Here is an 18,321-nt window from a genome sequence, read left to right on the forward strand (position 1 = left end):
GGGCTGGCAATGCATCCATGCGCCAAGAACGAGCAAAGCCCATTTTCGATTGTTCGTTTTCACCAGATGGATGCATGATCGACATTGGCGACCGATGAAACGTATTAGATATAAAATACGTTTGGTAATCGTTTGTGTTTGATTTACTTTGACCTGGGTTGCCCACCTCAGCATTTGAATAATGTCCAAGAAACTGACAATATTAAACGGCTCAATAATACTGCAGTACAAAGAATACCGGTTCACAACCGGTAATCTCACCCTCTCCCTCTGAACGCGTAGATCTGCGCAGCGAATCAGCTCTCAGATGCTTTCCAGCAACGGTAGGTGCAACTTCACTGCCTGTTTTTTGGCGTTTTACGTATCGAGAAATTCCACCGTGTCCTGCTGTAGGGCGTATGCGTTGACTCACAGTATGTTAATATGTTACGTGACCGTCATGTTTCATTTTGTTCTGTTGTGTTTTTCGTTAGGCGTACAAACGTTTTATGCCAAAAGAAAGTGTCGCACCAAGTACAATGTAGTATTATCGATTTTCGAAGTCTAAACCTCGAAAGGTCGCCGTAGCTTCGATAACTCACAATCGAAAACTAACAGGAGTCCTCATTATACAAAGAGGCATAGGCAGACAGACAGACAGACACTGATAAGGGTCCAATTGTCGTGTAACGCTTACGTTGGATTGTCGATCGCATAGGTCCTGTATAAGAAATATGATGGTCACTTAGCTGCAGTTGGTCGTGATGATGATGAATGAGATACGACTTAAGCGGCGAGTCGTTACATGCTTGTGTAATAGTGTTGTCTGCATGCAACGCCCCGCGTATGGATAGCGGTGGCTAACGGAAGTGCGTTTCATCTTCTACTGCATTTCAGGTTTGGCGTTTACGACCCATCGCGGCTCAACACCTCGACTGCGGAAGGCTACAATCCTGGCTGTTGATCCTTAATAAGAAAATTGATTGACAGCAGGATTTATACCGAAGATATTTTTTCGAGAAGTTAAACATCAGCGAACTCTTCCCCCTCCTCCTCCGAGAGTTGTCGGAAAAATTAAGCACAAATTTAGGTACGGATGAATCTGTCTCGGTTAACCCCCGGTTCTCTTCTGTTTCTATCCTCGTTTCGTCAAGTCGGAGTCTGTATCGCAGCGTCGCGTGATTCGTCCATCAAACGAATAGACGACGAGCCTGTCCCGCGACAAGCTCGCTCGTATCAACGGATGGCGAAAATCCGGCGACATGCCGCCCAGCCAGCCAGTGTGGCTTAGCTCTATGCTGGGCCTATTTTAAGCCTCTTCACAATAATTGCCCGTTCGTTCGATCGTTGGTTGTTTGCTAGAAAAGTGAGGTTGTGGGGAATACAATCGTTGCCACGTCGGTCTGTTTCGCTGGTGATAAATAATGAAATCAGCTGACATCTAGTAACGCCGTATTATCGTTATACAGGTGTTACCAATGGTACATCGCCATGTTTTTGTCATCGACCCCCTAGTCCTCAGTTCAAACCAGCAAAGCGAGAACCCGCTAGCCATTAGCAGCAGCAGCAGTAGCAGCAGCAGCAGCAGCATCATCGTTAAAATTATGTCTGCCGATCTACTTGTGCTGCTGCCGCTGCTCAAGGCGGTAGTAGCATCTACCGCAACTGCTGCAAGCAACCACATCGGACAACCTGCCGAACCTTAGGAAAAGGCACAGGCAGTCAGAAAGCGAAGATTCATCGTCTTCAATCTTTGCGCTGCTCAGGGAGCCGCAATCACGGCCCACGCAATACTCAATGGATAATGTTCATATGGATGGATGTTTATACATGAGTGAATTTTTGTCGCGCTTACCCCTATCAACCTTCTGCCCTCCCCTTTAGCTTCGTTTGGAACAGTGTTTCTACTATTGCCCTGTTAATTTCAGTTGTTGTTGTTGTTGTTGATGATATTGAACGCTGTGATTGTCTTTTCGGAAACGTGTGTGCTGCCGTCGCCGAGAGGATGACTGCAGTTTTCAATACTGCTGTACTCAATACTCGCTGCTGTTTGCTATAATAGGCCGGCCGTTCGTTGCTATGGTGAGATGATGGCGACGTAAAAAACACGGCAAAGTCACTTCTTCCCATACCGTATGGTTGATTAGTCGTTTACAACTGTGCCATTGCTGATCTTCATGTTGTTGCTGTCGATTAGCCACGGATTATCAGTATTAATACTATTACTACTCGGTCATTGTGTCACGTATGTCAACAGAAACTGTAATTCTCTCCCATTCCCTCTTCTGTAAATGCAATTACAAAAAAAATCGCTTCAATGATGGGGCACAAATAGCGACAGTAAAGCTGCCGAAGACGACGTTGTGTTCAAAGGAAAACTTGTGGCACTAACTGCGTAAAAATGTACGGTAACCTATTGCTCATATAATATATTGAAATGCAGCTATGGCATCGAGTTTTATCCGTATTGATTTATGTACAGGTGGTTTTATTAAGAAAATTTTACATAGAGATGTACTCTCAATTAAAAAAAGGGGAACAACAAACAATTCGAATTGCATAGAATTGCCAAGCTGCTTAGTATGCGGAATGATAACAACAGGTGAAATGCTGTTTCTGCTGCTGTGGCCCATATTGTTTCTTCATATATAATAGCCGCTAATCGAGCCTATACCTAAATAGGTCGTCCCAAGTGGTTCAATCGTTAAATTGCACGCTACGAACTTTGAGCGTGAAAACACGGATGTGACTGTCTCGGTGAGTGTGGTAATACGTTCATCTCAGCAGTGCATTTTCATCGATTTATTCTAGTTACATCTAACAACTTAAACCTGCTCTTTTAAGTCGGCATATTGGAAAAAAAATAGACATCAACGAATACAAAAATGCCAGGTATATTTAACGCGTTGGTTACCTTTTTTTGCGTAGCAAAGAGCAACGTCATTAAAATTTTCGTGAGATTCTTATGTATGGCAAGCAGCACAGACAGACCGCTACACCGTGTTGGGCTGTTTCGCCTGGCTCCCCTTCCATCCTTTCTGCAGTTTTTTTTTTTAACTTTCGATCATTATTATCAAAGCTACGCGGCTGGCAACGCGCTATTGGTGCACGTGCGACTACTCCCTGTCAGTTTAGCTGGCGGGGTGGATGGATGGCTGAGGCTTAGTCCTTTCAATCGTGTGGCTGTCGTTGGTTCTCGTGTAGAACCGCGGTATATTCGTGGTGGTGGGGTAGGTTCTGGGTGATATCGCCGCCTGGCTGCGACCCTGGTATGTTTGCTCGCTTGTTCGCCTGCTGGCTTGCCTGGGTGCCTGCCTGCCTGCCTATCTGGCTGGGCGGCATGCTGTAGCCATAGTTTCAGAAGCAGCGCCAGCAAGAACAGCCATAAGCCGAGATGACATGTAGCAATTGGTGCGCATGCGCGGCCACAAACACGCAACTCGGCCATCGACATTGTGCGCCTGTGTGTGTGAGTGTGTCTGTGTGTGTGTGTGTGCGTGCGTGCGCGCGTGTGTCTGCAGCACAGACGAAAGCTGCATAGAACAGAAGCCAACGAAGTGAGGCCAGGCGGCGCTGTTTGGCCCTGTGCGCTTGTGGTAGAGCTGCTGCTACTGCCACCGACTACGGCTTTACAACGCGAGCACTACGCACGTTATGGCTGACGCAGTGGCCGCGGCCGCCACCGCAGCTATTGCCAATCATCTCCGAGGCAAAAGCCATCTTGGCTGTTAGATGGCCGTCTATTCGATTGTCGTTGTGTGGCTATGAAGTATTTGTTGGGCAGGGCTTTGTTGGACGTTTAGCCAAGGGCCAGTGCCTGTCGGGCTCCTCTATATAGGTTGGGTTTGCAGTGGCGTCGTTTAGCCAGGCGAACCGCCTTTACATCCTCACAGTTGGTAGGTTCTTATGGCTCGGGATTGTTGCGCGCTATAGAGAAAATAGTTGGAACGAAACAAGATCATGACGATCGCCATCCTGTAGTGTTCATGTTAAGCCTAGGCGATAGTTTCTCACAGGAGGACAAATAGTAATATGGCGTTACGTCATTTATGGACCGACCCCGATTAAAAACGGGATCTAAAGAAAGACAGTGGAACACAAATTGAGATGTCTTTGCTGATGTGGAGAAAATGATAGTGGTTAAGCGTAGCTTTAGTGCAATAGAACGGAAAATTGTAAGTAAAGTTTAGAGCAGTGTAAACTGCGAACATAAGCGGGACCGGACTTTTCTTACATTAACCAGAGTTAATCACTCTTGATTACTTTTGTTTCTGTGTATATATATATATATATATATATATATATATATATTTGTATATATATATATATATATACAAATATATCTATTGAGAAGGTTCACCCTCCCCCTCTATCCCTTCACATAATCCTGTACCCGTTGTTCTCTGGTGGAGAGCAACGAATATATAATCTATCTTGTAGTAGATCCCGGTGGCGCTGCTGTCATGAAGCAACGAACAGACAAAGAGTAGTTTCTTTGTTGGGGAATACTGTACCTGCTGTATCGACCTGGGGTATTTATAAAGTCCTCGAGGGAGCTCCGCCAGCTCATGTGACTTCGTTTTCGTCGCCAACAGGTTCCTGCACCTCACTGGAGTTCTGGAGCAGCTTGTTTAGTATTATTTTGGTATTAAGTGTCATTGGGATGGTGATGATGCACACCGGCGAGTATGAACAGAATGCATCAGCGCAAACGATTGTCTCAGTTGCATTGAAGAATCTTCTGTTTAGTTGGGACGCTGGCTGACGTTTTGATTGTCGGGAAATTGATTCGCTGGTAAGCATGCGCACGTCTGTTAGAGGCTATGCTGATCGACTAAAAGTAGTTGTTTCTACATATTTCAAAGAAGTGCGATATGATGACACACGGCCAGTACATTCGCTTACCTTCTCGCGACGCTGATCGCGCGTATGCGTCAAGTAAGGTGTACTATTCCCTTGCCCAAAATGTTTGATAATGGGTGCTAATGTTAATCGCAGTTTAAACAACAACGAGAATAACAACGAAATATGCCGACCTGCAACGAATACTGGGGAAAAATCGCAGGAAAAAGTCACACAAACAAATCGGAGTTTAAAAGTTACAACGAAGATGAGAGTAAGCAGGTGATAGAGTAGACGCAGCCATCTTTTATAACGTGTTGTTAATAGAAATTATTATTACATATATCGGGAGATGTGATCGAATTATTAATAGCTAACTAGTAATAACTGGTGTAAGCTTGCCTAGAAGCGAGTCTTCCAAATGACATGTGAATCCACTAGAAAGTAACACATTCGAAGTGCATGCGTTCAATAGATTATTGAAGGAAATTAATGAGTTAGACATAACCTAACCTAACCTTACAAGATATATTTGTATCTGAAAGACCTGTTATTGGTTCAGTGTAGATTTACAGAATCCTCTGTTGGCTAAGCGGCAAAAAATATCAGGCCGAATCCAGATTGAATACAAGGTGAAATTAAGAAACACCAACTAAAACTTGCTGACATATTTGCTGTATTTGTTTTCCCTGTTAACAAGGTATCACTACATGGTAATTATAGCCCATAAAATGTCACGGCGATCGATTTGTCTTGCACCATGTGCGGATTTCATCACGTATAATCCAATATCTTAGACCAGACCAGACCAGTTACGTCTTTATCCTGTCTACAGTCATGAGCAGCAAGAAGTTTTGAAAGATATTGTAATTGACTTTCGATAAGGAGTTTGTTGCACGTATGTGGAAGACTGATTTCGTGGTACGCTATAGATAACAACAGCAGCAACAGTTGTATGATCAGCGCAAGCTAGACTGTAAAAAACACGTCGCTAAGACTTGATAAAGCAATAAAACGAAATGTCTCGTATTCCTTGCGATTAAAGCGATACTGAGTGAGCAAATCTTAAAATGCCATATGCTTCAGCGTAACCGGTGAAGCGGAGTGAATCACATAAATTTGCCCGAATGTTAGCCAGAAGGCGAGATTATATCGTGTAGTCCCAGACCCGACTTTTATACAGTAGGGCAGTTATATAGCGAATGTAGCTACTGAAGATGGCTTATGATCTGGTTGATCGGCGATCCTATTAAGAACTGCCCCTTAATGATTTTTGTTGTTTTTCCTATTAAGTAGACGCATTAAAATAATAGGTAAACGTATGTAGAGTACGCACGGGAGTGCTCAAGTGCGGTTGTATACCAGCAAGTCTTGTACATCCACTGTGAATGATTTCTTTAGCGCTGGGGTTAGCTACACATAGCGAGATAGTATTAAGAGGTGTTTCCACAGGAATTATAAAATAAGAAATGAAGTTGTGGTCCTCATGGAAGTATGACAAGGGTCATGAGTTTTGCCGAGGTGGTAGGGTTATACAAAGGTAAGCGGTCGTAGGGTTGTCTAAATTTGTGCTTAATCTTTTTTAGTGAATGTTGAAGGCGAAGAAGCGTCCAGGATCTAAAACGTGTGCTCGACCTGCAAGGGGAAAACAGACAAAAACAGACACTACAGATAAGAGGTTGATATTTGTCCTTTCCAACAAAGTCCGAAGTTGTTCTAGCATAGACTTAACAAAGTCAGAGCACACAGATCGGTGCGTTGCTGAACGTTTGTCCTGTCGTATTCATTGCTTGTTGATAGTTCAGAAGTTCTATCATCATTCATGAAACTGAAGGCTGGCGACGGCGGCTGAATCTTCGCTTAATGCTGTTAAGCAAATAACCGCTTCTTGCCAACTCGGTGACACAGCGAACAGTTCACAGCATCCCGTTCTGAGCGTACAGCAAGAATACTTGTAATGCTAAGTTCGTAGGACTTTGTATTGGATTGAATCCTCTTATTTGCGCGTTTTTTCACCACGTCTGTCGTTATTGGGATACAACGATATCAAGAAGCGTTGCTCAAGAGGCAAAGGAATATGAGGCTAGTTGGCTCTTGAAATTCTGAGCACGGCGTTAGAAGGAAGAAAGACGGAAATAGAACGTCTTCGTTCTGTTCATAGGATACATTCAACAGAAGCTTCAGTCTCAATGCAATGGTAAGTCGTTCGAATATCTAAGGACATGTGCGTAAAAGTGGAGGATACATAAACATTACGAGCTACCCGACGGTTGTAGTGGCATGACCCAAGAAGTCATGGCAAAAGACCAGCCAGGTTGAGTTAGGAAAATCCAAACACAATTCAGTAACAAGTTAGTCTGGAATCCGTTGCGTTTCCGTCACTATTGAATTAGAAAAGTATGAAATACTGAAGTCGCAAATTAAAATTTACACTCGACGAAGGATTTGAGGTCTCACAGTCCTCAACCATTCGAAGGAAAGAGTTAATCGGAACATTCTTTGCGGATGTTGAATATATTACTAATATAATCGTAGACATTACAATTTTTCCACGTCTCAGTCGAAGTCAATTGAAACGGGTCTGATGTAAATGCGTGAAACCGCCAGTTAATACAGGCCAAATTGTCTTCAAATGTATATCTTTATTGAAACCATTGACGTAGTCTGAAAAGTCGTAACCGAATTAAAGGTGAGGAACGTTTGGCGAGATGGCACAAGAAGAACATCTCACTGAAGTGAGATAATGGTGAGCTAATCAGCTGATACATTTTACATGTTACACAAGTTAGGATAATTATACCATGTATTTCGGTATCAATGCATTTGACAGGCGTTCCCAAAAAAGTAAATCATTATGTAAAAGAGTGATGGAGTTTAGCCTAAAGCCTGCTAGCCACTAGACATTTCGTTCAAGGTTACACCGATCTTGTCGACATATTAAATCGATATGCTAAAGTAAGCTGTAGTACGTTATCAGTAACTTCTAAGAAAATGTTTACGACGCAAGTGTTGCTCGATCACATACAGTTGAGCGCTTATATGGTGAACAAGTTCATTTTAGTAGTAGTAGCAGCATAGCAGATATGGGGTGCATTGTTGTAATGTATAGAATGTGAATTTAATTTGTGTAAGCTAGGTCGATATACTGTAGTAATGTTGTGCAAAATTTGTCTTACAATGTTTATGGGGTGTAGGGATTGAAAATCCAACGAATTTAAGCGAAATACAACGAACATTTTTTGAATTACAAATTACCGGATTATACCTCGTGTGAAAATTTACACCTTCACACAAGTTTTATATGAGCGTGGGTTAACCCAAAATCTCTAGCAGAGAATAGCACTTTTGGCAAATGCAACTAAGATCATCATGTGCAAGACATAGTTATCTTGTAGTTACCGAAAATTACAAGCCAAGATTTGTAATTTTAAAATGTTTGCCTGAGAATGCAAGAATATATAGTTAAACTTAAATGAACGCGTTGAATGGTAATATAACTAAAATAGAACGCAAGTATCTATTTCAGTCAGGCTAAAAATATGAAATTATATGAGGGTGCTAGGGTCCGTTTTATAATTTTTTAATAATTTTCGAGATACTAAAATTGTCTTCCAGGCTTTTTATGAAATAATACAATCATGAGCTTGAGTCTGTATTTCTCGACAGTAATTTTCACAGTGACAGACGTTTAGTATAAATATGGAGTCAACGCGTTTATAAGTTTACAAAAAGTATACTCGTCTGCCAGAAAATCTAGCTGCCCTTGTGTCGTTCATATGTTACGCCAGTTGAATCTGACGTACTGTTGTTCTCACCGATCGTAGAGTGTCGACGGATATCGACCGCATTTAATCACGCTATAATTCCCTTCGTCTGAATCGCATAGAGCTTCCGCAAGAACCCAACCTACATGCGACCCTCAACACCCGCCGGCGCTACCGCCGTCATTTCACACCCACGAGACGTTTAACGTACGGAGCTGGGTGACGGGTCGATCTTGGTGGGTGATCCCATTCTTTGTTGCACTGCCGCTTCCCGGATGAAAGGGAGCGAGACGAGAATGGAGATTCAGAAGCTATTGTCGGATTCCTAATACAAGCACGAAGTCGACAGGTGTATGTATGTACACTACCACTATATACAATTAATCACTGTGTGTACACTGTGCAAAACTTTATCCCCTTTGTTGATCACCCATAATTATAAACCGTCTGGATCAACTACGTATCGCTCGCAAACATAGTTGCCGATGGAAGGGGAATTTGTGTTATTCTTGCAGACAGGCAACTACTGAGGTGGATTTATTTTATCAGTATCTTTCACGAATATGAGATCTGAGTTTACCCAGTGTATGTAACTTTATTAGAGTTACATACACTGGGTGATAGGATGCTTCTTTTACGTAAATTTTATTAACCTGGGTGAGATGTTGTGGATTTAGTCTGCTATTTACACTGATATCTTGGCAGCTCGAGCTGAAATTACGATTATGCGAATCAATGTGGGTAAGGGCTCTAGATGAGATCATTAAATATAAGTACATAAAGAAAGTACCGAAAGAATTTTCGGTATAGTTTGTGGAAAATCATAATTTTCCCCACTTGACTCGTCGGAGTCCTTTTTTTGTTCGTGTCGCTAGCCGGCCTTAGTCGACCAACGTAGTTATTTATAAAATGAAAGAAGTAGATGAAAACTTGTTAGATTTTGTGTTTTGACAATGTGTCTTTTGCTTGTTCTTTTAGGCGCCTATCGATCCAGCACAATTGCTGAAGGCTCTTTCGCCACTTCTTTCAACAGACGGTGGCATCAAAGATGCTACCGAAGTGCAAAGGCTATCTAGGTTTGTATTAAAGCATTAGTTAATTTTCTTAGTTTGCTTTTAGCATAGTTAGTATAGTCACACTCGGGAACACGGCCGGCATATACATCTAACACAAGCATGCAGGATACAATATAAACAAAAGACAGACTCTTCAACGGAGATACACAAGTGTCTCAAACGGCACGTCATTTAATTTGATCTGCAAATGCGTGAATGCCTTATATAACTTGTTTGGTTTAAACACATAGCAATCAGTAGTAACAGCACTACATTGACGAGTAATACGAGCGATATGAGCCAATTGGATATTTTTGGAGACTCCATAGGCGCACTCCATTCCTTTGGTCTGTTAATCGTTGAGACTCTGTATCAAGGTAAGGCCAGATAAACGGGGGCTGAATGATTTGTTTCTGATACATATTTATGTTACTACAAACATATTAATATATACATAGGTAGAATGTCATGTACATAACAAGTTGTATGTAAACAATAAAGGATGATGAGTAAATAAAGTTTCGGCAATTGAACCAATATCCGCGTCGTGTCCTTTCTCACTGAAAGAGCTCGTTTCCTGAGTATCTGGATGGAGAAAGCGAATCACGAAAGTGTTCGCATATCGTCGGCAACGAAATAGAACGAAAAGCAGCAGTAATACTTTGCGGCAGTACCGGACGTGAACTCGAAATAAGCGACAGCCGCAACACCACTCACGCATATTGTATAATCGACGAATAATAGACTAGAAAACGCGAAGTTAAACAACGGTGTATTAGACTGTAATCTGTGTTGTTTGTTACTTTCCCAAAATATCAGCCACATGATGACTGGAGGTACAGACTCAATTAAAAGTGATTGAGAAAAGGCCAGCGCCCTTTGCAACAAAAATATATGTCTGATTCAACTTAAGGCCACATATACCTACTTTCTGAACGGAAAATATCTCAGTTTGTAGAAGTGGGGGAGGGGAGAAAACTAGGTAAGCATAACATGAATTCATTCATTTATATATGTTAAGTTATGGAATCCGGTAACCTTATCTGACGAACGTATAAAACTGAGAAATTACTGAAGGAGCATATGAAACGAAAAGTAATCGTAAAAATGTTTGTAACGTACAAAGACATTGAAGATTTCAATACTTGGGTATCAACGTAAACAAAAACGAAAAATGTAGGCGTATGTGAAGCTTCTTAATTAAAACGTATCATTCCCCAGATTTGAGAATGGGTTGTTTCGCCGTGCGTGCCACCATATTCTGAAATCCGAGCGAATGGACCACACTCGCTTAAGGCAGAATCTCCTAAAAAAATTAAAGTTAGAAAACTACAAATCAAGCGGCAACTTGTGGAGTTACCTCGTAACAAACGTTTAATCCATGCAATATCGAATCGTCTCTAACTTAAAAGCATTTACTCAGAAGTAAAGTATGGGTTAACAACCTGAAGATAATTATGCGTAATCTGTTATACGGCAGATGATTGTCGGCTATGTACTAAAATAAAACAACGTATATTACGACTTAAGAGTGATGCCTAGAAAGGACGACTGTATCATTTTCAAGAAAAATCGCTAAAAAATAGTGGTTTATTCTTGTATTTTTCACTGCCGTGTAAGGAAAAAAACTGACCTTTAATCAAATCCGGGTAATTTTGGGTAGTATACCTTATTACACCAGCCCACAGCTCTGGCAAAATCATACCTATAAAAAAGCAGATTTTCAGCTTCTCGCGGTGTCAAAAATCAATTGAAGCCAAAATATATATTTAGAAAGACCAGGGCAAATTTACGTTCAGCTCGGCCTCAGATTTTAGCTCAGTATAATTATGAAGCGGCCTTCTCTGTGTGCGCAGGTGACGAGAAAGAAGAGCTTGAGGACGCTTAGGAAGAGACTACCAAATCTCCAAATGACCAATGAAGACAACCAGAACATTATGAAGATAATGATGATGGTTGTGGTAGTTATAACCTTTCCTAAAATGAATGTGTTCTACCGTGTCGTGTAAGCTTTTTCGCTGTAGCATGCGAAAATAATTCGTGGAGATTTTCAACTGGCTGAATATAAGACTACCCTCCATATGTATAAGTCTGTAGGATTCTAAGTTCTGCTGCATGATTAGACATAAAAAAGTTTAACAAGTATCTGAAAGCAGCCAATGAAGCGGTCCGCGGCATACAAAAGTTCTGGAAAGTTAGTAAGGTTAAATTCAAGCGCTTGGACAAGACTTAGCAATGATATGTGTACAATAACCTTTGATTATGGTGGGCTGAGTGGATTTTATCAATGCGTCATCTACTTCAAAAATCTAATGGATCTGACTTCAATAACAAGGTCTCACTTACCTATACGGCCCTTCATGTAAAATCCGTAAAATCTTCAAGAAACAGCCCATTTCTCCAGGTGCGCATACCATCGTAGATAAGAAAAAATTACACGCTTAAATCACGTTTTATGTATAAAGATGTTCTGCATTGTTCACAAATCATGCCGTGCGGGATGTCAAACGGCGCATCAAGCGATCCATAATCGTTCCCATCTAAGGAAAGTCAGGTATCCAGACAGGCCACTACTATATATATATATATATTATATATATATATATATATATATATATATATATATATATAATGTTAAAATCTCTTTTGGTGGAATGCTATGGGTAGCTTTTTGAGGTCCTGTATCATACTCGGTACCGCGTGACTTGTGCGACTGTAGAGAGAGACCTACCGTACCGTATAAAATTGTATTCATTGACTCAACACAGAATCATTATTTTAAGCGCAATACAAAATCGACACTATTTTTTTAACATCTAAGTATAATATAGTATATCTAAGTATATCTAGTATAATATATGCCTAGTAGACATATAGGTGGAATTTAATACGTATTTATTTTATCTTTAGTTAGTTTGAATACTAATAATTTATCTTGATGATTTATAATTGGTAATTTATGAGCTAACAATTTGATAAGTCACCTCATTAAAATTGTAGAGTTCTGTTAACTTAAATTATTTTTCTAGATAGACTAAATTTATTAGGTCATAAATTTAAGCGACTCTTCAACAAAAACTAATTGTTTGTGTCGTTTCTTTTCAGTTTAATGAAACGTTTCTCACGCAAATTGGTAAGCCGCTGTATCTATTGTTGCGTGCTAAGGGCAACCGCTCCAGAGATTCTTGAAATGTAAGCATACTTTTATCAAGAGTAGTTACAAATTTCCGTGAATGGACAAAGGCTATAGGTTTTTAATATTTTGATGAGCAGTACTTATAAATTTTGCAAGACCGCTGTATAAAATACATGTTTCTTAATTTACAGATATTTGGAGCGTGATGGTTGGGACACTCTATTGCTCTGGATCGGAGAGGCCAAAGATAACCCCAGTTTTCTCAAGGAACTTGTTGCGCTCCTCGACAAACTTCCTATGACTGTCGAAAGGCTAAAAGCAAATAATATTGCCAAAATTGTAAAGGTAAAATGATACGCGTATTGCTAAATATATGGGTAATTTTGAGAAAATACTATTGTACGAACTTTTATAAAATAGACATAGAAATTATACCAACAGATTTGAGGATTCAGCCGACAATTCCTCTGTTTTGTGTTAGATATACTATAGTCATGTGAGGTTATTTTCTATAGACGTAGAGTTGAAAGTTAAGTTGGTTTGTGCAAATTCTCAGGGCTTGGGTAAACATGAAGATCCGCTGTTGGCTCAGCAGGCAGAAGCCCTCGTGGGCAAATGGATGAAGCTCATCAAGTCGAGTCCCGAAGAAAAAGAAGCGAAAGATAATAAGGAGCGCGAAAAAGAGTTGAAAGATAAAGACCGCGAAAAGCGGAAAGAACGTAAAGACCGTGAAAAAGATCGAGGTGATAAGGAAAAAAGCCGTCGGCACGATGATGATAAAAAGAAGGTTTGTATCTGTTTATCAATTATTCATTGATTTAGTGAAGTTGTACTAGTTTAACATTAAATTATAGCCGTAACTACTTTATTACCTGAGGGCTATATTAGGGAATCAATAAGTACAGAAACTAAAAGCTGGATTAAATTGCAGGATGATAAGGACCGTCATAAGTCGTCGTCGTCATCTTCTCATAAATCTTCATCCAGATCGGATAAAGACAAGGACCGGGACCGCGACCGCAAAGATCGTAGTTATAAAGAACGTGATAGGTCTAGGGGAGAAAAGGACAGTAGCAAAGACAAGGACAGAAGCAGCAATCGACGGGACAAGGACGGGAAGGTAAGCTACTTTTTGTAATTTCTTTTAAGTTTACTGATTGTTTTTAACGTTCTCTTGATTAGATGAATATGATAGTTGATATATTGGTCGAGCTATTTTCTTGCTACCTTAGTAGCTTTTGCTAGTTGAGATCGATGGTTTTTTGGGGTTAAGAGTAACTGTGAAGTCAGCCATAAAGTATACATGCCACATAATATATGGGAAAATAAAGAAAATATTTTCAAAACGTTTGATTGTAGACGTCACTGTGAAAGTATATTGACTACATTTGCTAATATAATTTTACGTCTAATTTAGGGTGAAAAACGTAAGGAAGCAGACGATAGAGAAGATAAGGATCACAAGAAACTCAAGGCTACAACGGAAAACTCAGATCCATCCCTCAACCGTACGTATATTTGAATACTTTCATGCATGCAGATATACAACATATGCTGAATATAAGACGCGATAAGGATGATTCTATTCCGGCATGGAGATGATGTAAACAATCAAGTATTTTCTGTGATACAAATTTTGTCTAATAAATGCATGCCTTATTTGCGGCTTGCAGAGAAACCTTCCGTCGAAATGGAAGATCTAAGTGACGTGGTCCCACCTCGACCACCAACTCCGCCGGAAGTCCGAAAGCCAAAGACGGAACGACCAAAGACCGTCAAGGAGTTTGGGTCCAAGCTACGGTTAACATCATTTCTCGAGGACGATAACGCTCCGTCTTTAAAAAAGAAGGTAACAAAACCTTTAACAGGAGGTCCTTCGTCTATTATTAGCAAGCCGTCAGTCCCTGCAGTATCCCGAATGCGTAACCTCTCTGGTCCAAGCGGGGTTCGCGCCTCGCTCATGAGCGCTCACATGAATCAAACCGAGCAAATGGTTGGCAACATCAAACTGATTGCTCCTAAGGCCTCACATCTGATTATGGAAAACGAAGGCTTTATGAACGCCCTAAATGCATCCAACCACGCCGAAAAGCCGGGCCAAATTAAAAAGAAGAAAAAGATTGGCAGCGATAAAAAGGCAATGGATGGCGTCAGACGCGAGAACAGCAAGGACGAGAGTGGTGAAGAAGGTCCAGCAGGGGATTGTGAATTCAACAAGGATATTCAGCCTGTGGAGGTATTGAAAGCTGAGCCTGACACTGAAGTAAAAGGGAGTGGTGAAGCCGACCCGATGGAAGGTGTCAAAGAAGAAAGTGCAGCGACCTCCATTAGTGCACCGCCAAAATTATCCTTCTACAAAGATACACTGGAGGAAAGGACTGACGATGAGAAGACACCTCTTAGAAGAAGCCTCAGAAATAGACCGCGGAAGACAATGACCAAGCAGGACAATGATGACGATGAGACGAACGGAAAAGACAAACTGACTACTCAGGATGTGAAGGTCGAGCGTACGGAAGGTAACGAACTGACTAGAACCTTCGAAGGAATACATAAATTATCATATTTTATAATATGTCAATCTATCTATGATGTTAGGCGTACCATTTTGCGTGTAGCAAATTTCTAAGTGTAATTTCTTTTCGTATATATTACAGATGAGGCTTCTCAGGAGTCAACATCCTCGAGTTCACAAGAGACGAGCAGTTCGGCACCTACAGAAAGTGCTGCAAATGAGGTAAAAGTTGACGAATCTGCTGAAACTGAGGAAGAAGGAATACCAGTTATCCTGCAAACTCTCCCAGAACCTTCCAGCAATACCTCAGGAGTAAAGTCTATTTTAACCATTGTGACTAACAAGAATAAGGTCAAGAAAAGTGTCCGATGGAAAGAGGAAAGCGACCTAAAGACCTTCTACTATTTTGAGAACGACCCTAATGAGAGAATAAACGTCAATAATGCTAATCATATGGCTATGCAGCAAGGACAGATGGGTCAGATGGGAATGGATATTAAGATGATTGAGATGCGTATGGAAAGGGAGCGACTTCGTGCACCTAACGACCGCATGGAAGAGCAGCAGGCGTGGAGGATGCCCCCATTGATCGATATTCCACCGGAGAGGGCTCCTTCACTTCGGCCAGAAGACATAGGACGCGGGTCAAAAATGCGCCACATAGAAGCCGCACGTCAGGCAAGCGTTCTCGAGGTCATTTATTTCAGTCGACATATGGTACCCGACTCTGCCGTCGAGCCGGAACCCGAAAACCGAAGGCCAAATGATTCTGTTGATGTGAAAGTCATTCCTCTGGAGGACATTGAAGCTGTTCCACCGGAAGAAAATGCGTGGCCAGAGCAACAGCAACAGCAGCAGCAGCAGCAGCAGCAGCAACAACAGAATTCCAATCCTGTACCGGGAGAGCTGCCTGCAGCGCTTACAAATCTCTTTGCTAACATAGGAAATCCAACTGGAGAAGCACCACCTTTGTCGATGCCGAAGATGCCACCTGAAATACCAATAATACCCCAGGGACCGCCGGAGCACTTCCCAATGGGACCAGCGCCACCTATGGGTGGACCTCCAATGGGTGGACATCCCGATATGCCCATGCCAGGACACCTTGGACCACCTTTTATGCCACCACCTAACGGAGGTCCCCACGGACCACTACCAATGGTACCTATCATTCCTGATCAGGAATCTGGTGGCCACTGGGGTCCAATGCAGTCAGGTCCAGGCCCTGTGCCAGGCCCGGATATGCTCCATCACCAGGGCCCACCCGGGGGCCCTGGTCCGCATCAGGGCCACGGGGGAGCTGGCACCGGAAGTGGAGGCAATAATGAACGCAGACAACGAAATGCTCGGGGTGCCGGAAGATCCCAAATTCGGGGCCCTCCGCGCACGCTGTGCAAGTTCTTCAAACAAGGACATTGTCGCTTCGGTGGAAGCTGTAGCTTTTTGCATCCCGGTGTCAACGGGCCGGACATTAGATAAAGCTTAATATTAGGTTAAAAATGGGGCTCTAAATCAGCGTGACCAGCAATGGTATTCGACCGATTTCAAAAATGCTCTGCAGTGACCGCTGGTTGGTTTTCACGAGATAGTCTGCAGGCGCGGTCGTCACATTTACTGAGTCCTATGGCAAACAGCTGGGGACCACGGCACTGTGATAACGGCAATGATCTCATTGGTACCTTAGGAAGAGACCAACTAACTACGGCAGTCATAATTTTCACATGAGTATGCGAAGCGTCTACATGAACTATGATTATTCGCGTTTATATATAAGCAATATTTTTTTTTGTACAATACGGCAGATAGCTATCGATTCGACTTTCATCTATTAACGTCAACGTCGGCAATATCATTAACTTAGAACCTCTATGGTAAGCAACCAACGCCATTACTTCGTATAGAGGCCTTTCTACTTCTTGTGTCCATCACTATAATGCCCATTGACAATCTTGTTAATTTTCATCATTTATTGACTAACGTAATTCCGGAATTACGAAAATCGTGAATAATTAATATTCAATCTGATTACGGTAAATAATTGAGCACTCAAATCGAACACAAATTCAATCTATCGCGAAGACTACCAAGTGGTTTCAGTGTCGTTTGTACATACAAAAGGAAGAGTATATGTGCTCATACAATAGCTGGCCTACGAGCTCGCTATATAGCAACCAAGCCATCGAAATCTGTGCTCCATTCGGAAAAAGAGGTAGATGCCGTGTTGCCATTCGGTATTGGGATGGCCAGATAAAAGCACAGACCGGACGACCAGGGAATGGATAGAAGTATGGAGCGCAAAGTTGTGTAGAGAAATAAGCGAAACGCTAATCATTGGCTCTCTGTGTCGCCTAAGGAGAAATGAAAATGGTTTATTGATTAGACATTCGATATAAAATTTTCTAAGGAAACTACAGGACAAGTTTCAAACAGAATGGATATTTATGGTTATTTTTTGTGTAAATCGTTAGGGGTCATCTAGTCAATGTTGGTGCTCAGAGATGATTAGCTTCTGTCTTACTCTGTGTGACAGATAACGATGCTTAGTGGTTCAACCCTGGTCGAAAGAAGAGCTTGGTTATAGCTGAAAGAAGTGTACAGTTTTGCTATTTTGTTATTAAGGGATTTATTTAAAATAAAACCTGTAAATTTATACGGAAATACCTCTCGCGTTTTAAATTTACATTACACTTTTTAATATATAGATATTTCTTTACTTTTAAAAGTCTTGTTGAATAAAGTATAAATTGAACGGTACTAGCAGACATATGAGCACGTTCGTAGCTATGAACTCTTTGTTGTTGATATAAACTTCATTTTTTAGTACCCTAAACAGAACAATCTTTTAAACTAAACAGAATGCCGATGATTTGGTAATTTGTCCTCTGAATATATGTAGTTCTTATTTCACTTGGCTACTGTAAGCATAACAATCTGTAAACATAAAATATTTCATAAATATGTTACAACATGTACTAAAAGACAGGTGACTAATTAAAAACTTATCATCTTGGTTATTTTCGAAGCTTCAAC

At 41.3% G+C, this 18,321-nt stretch overlaps 1 protein-coding gene across 14 annotated transcripts; it reads left to right on the forward strand.

The window, feature by feature from the left end:
- Positions 1-67: 67 nt before the first annotated feature.
- Positions 68-17,949, forward strand: LOC111250898 (uncharacterized). Of its 14 annotated transcripts, none has more exons than XM_086991166.1 (14): positions 319-413; positions 877-5,095; positions 6,408-7,018; positions 7,511-7,567; positions 8,708-8,940; positions 9,564-9,661; positions 11,497-12,044; positions 12,746-12,832; positions 12,968-13,121; positions 13,333-13,563; positions 13,708-13,896; positions 14,194-14,284; positions 14,450-15,295; positions 15,434-17,949. In XM_086991166.1, exons 8-14 carry the CDS (start codon positions 12,750-12,752, stop codon positions 16,768-16,770), a joined length of 2,931 nt encoding a protein of 976 aa, XP_086847292.1. In that variant the 5' UTR covers positions 319-413; positions 877-5,095; positions 6,408-7,018; positions 7,511-7,567; positions 8,708-8,940; positions 9,564-9,661; positions 11,497-12,044; positions 12,746-12,749; the 3' UTR covers positions 16,771-17,949. The 14 variants fall into 14 exon arrangements, with proteins under 14 accessions (XP_086847285.1, XP_086847292.1, XP_086847293.1 ...); XM_086991167.1 differs by having other exon boundaries at positions 8,708-8,936; XM_086991163.1 differs by lacking the exon at positions 11,497-12,044.
- The last annotated feature ends 372 nt before the right edge of the window (positions 17,950-18,321 follow it).

This window comes from Varroa destructor, unplaced genomic scaffold (assembly GCF_002443255.2).
Source record: "Varroa destructor unplaced genomic scaffold, Vdes_3.0 BEIS01000005.1, whole genome shotgun sequence".
NCBI lineage: Eukaryota > Metazoa > Arthropoda > Arachnida > Mesostigmata > Varroidae > Varroa > Varroa destructor.

Excerpts from the sequence above, each read along its gene's own strand:
- LOC111250898 (XM_086991159.1), top strand. Across the intron at positions 13,897-14,193 it reads GACGGGACAAGGACGGGAAG|GGTGAAAAACGTAAGGAAGC; the intron begins GTAAGCTACTTT and ends CGTCTAATTTAG. Across the intron at positions 14,285-14,449 it reads CTCAGATCCATCCCTCAACC|AGAAACCTTCCGTCGAAATG; the intron begins GTACGTATATTT and ends TGCGGCTTGCAG.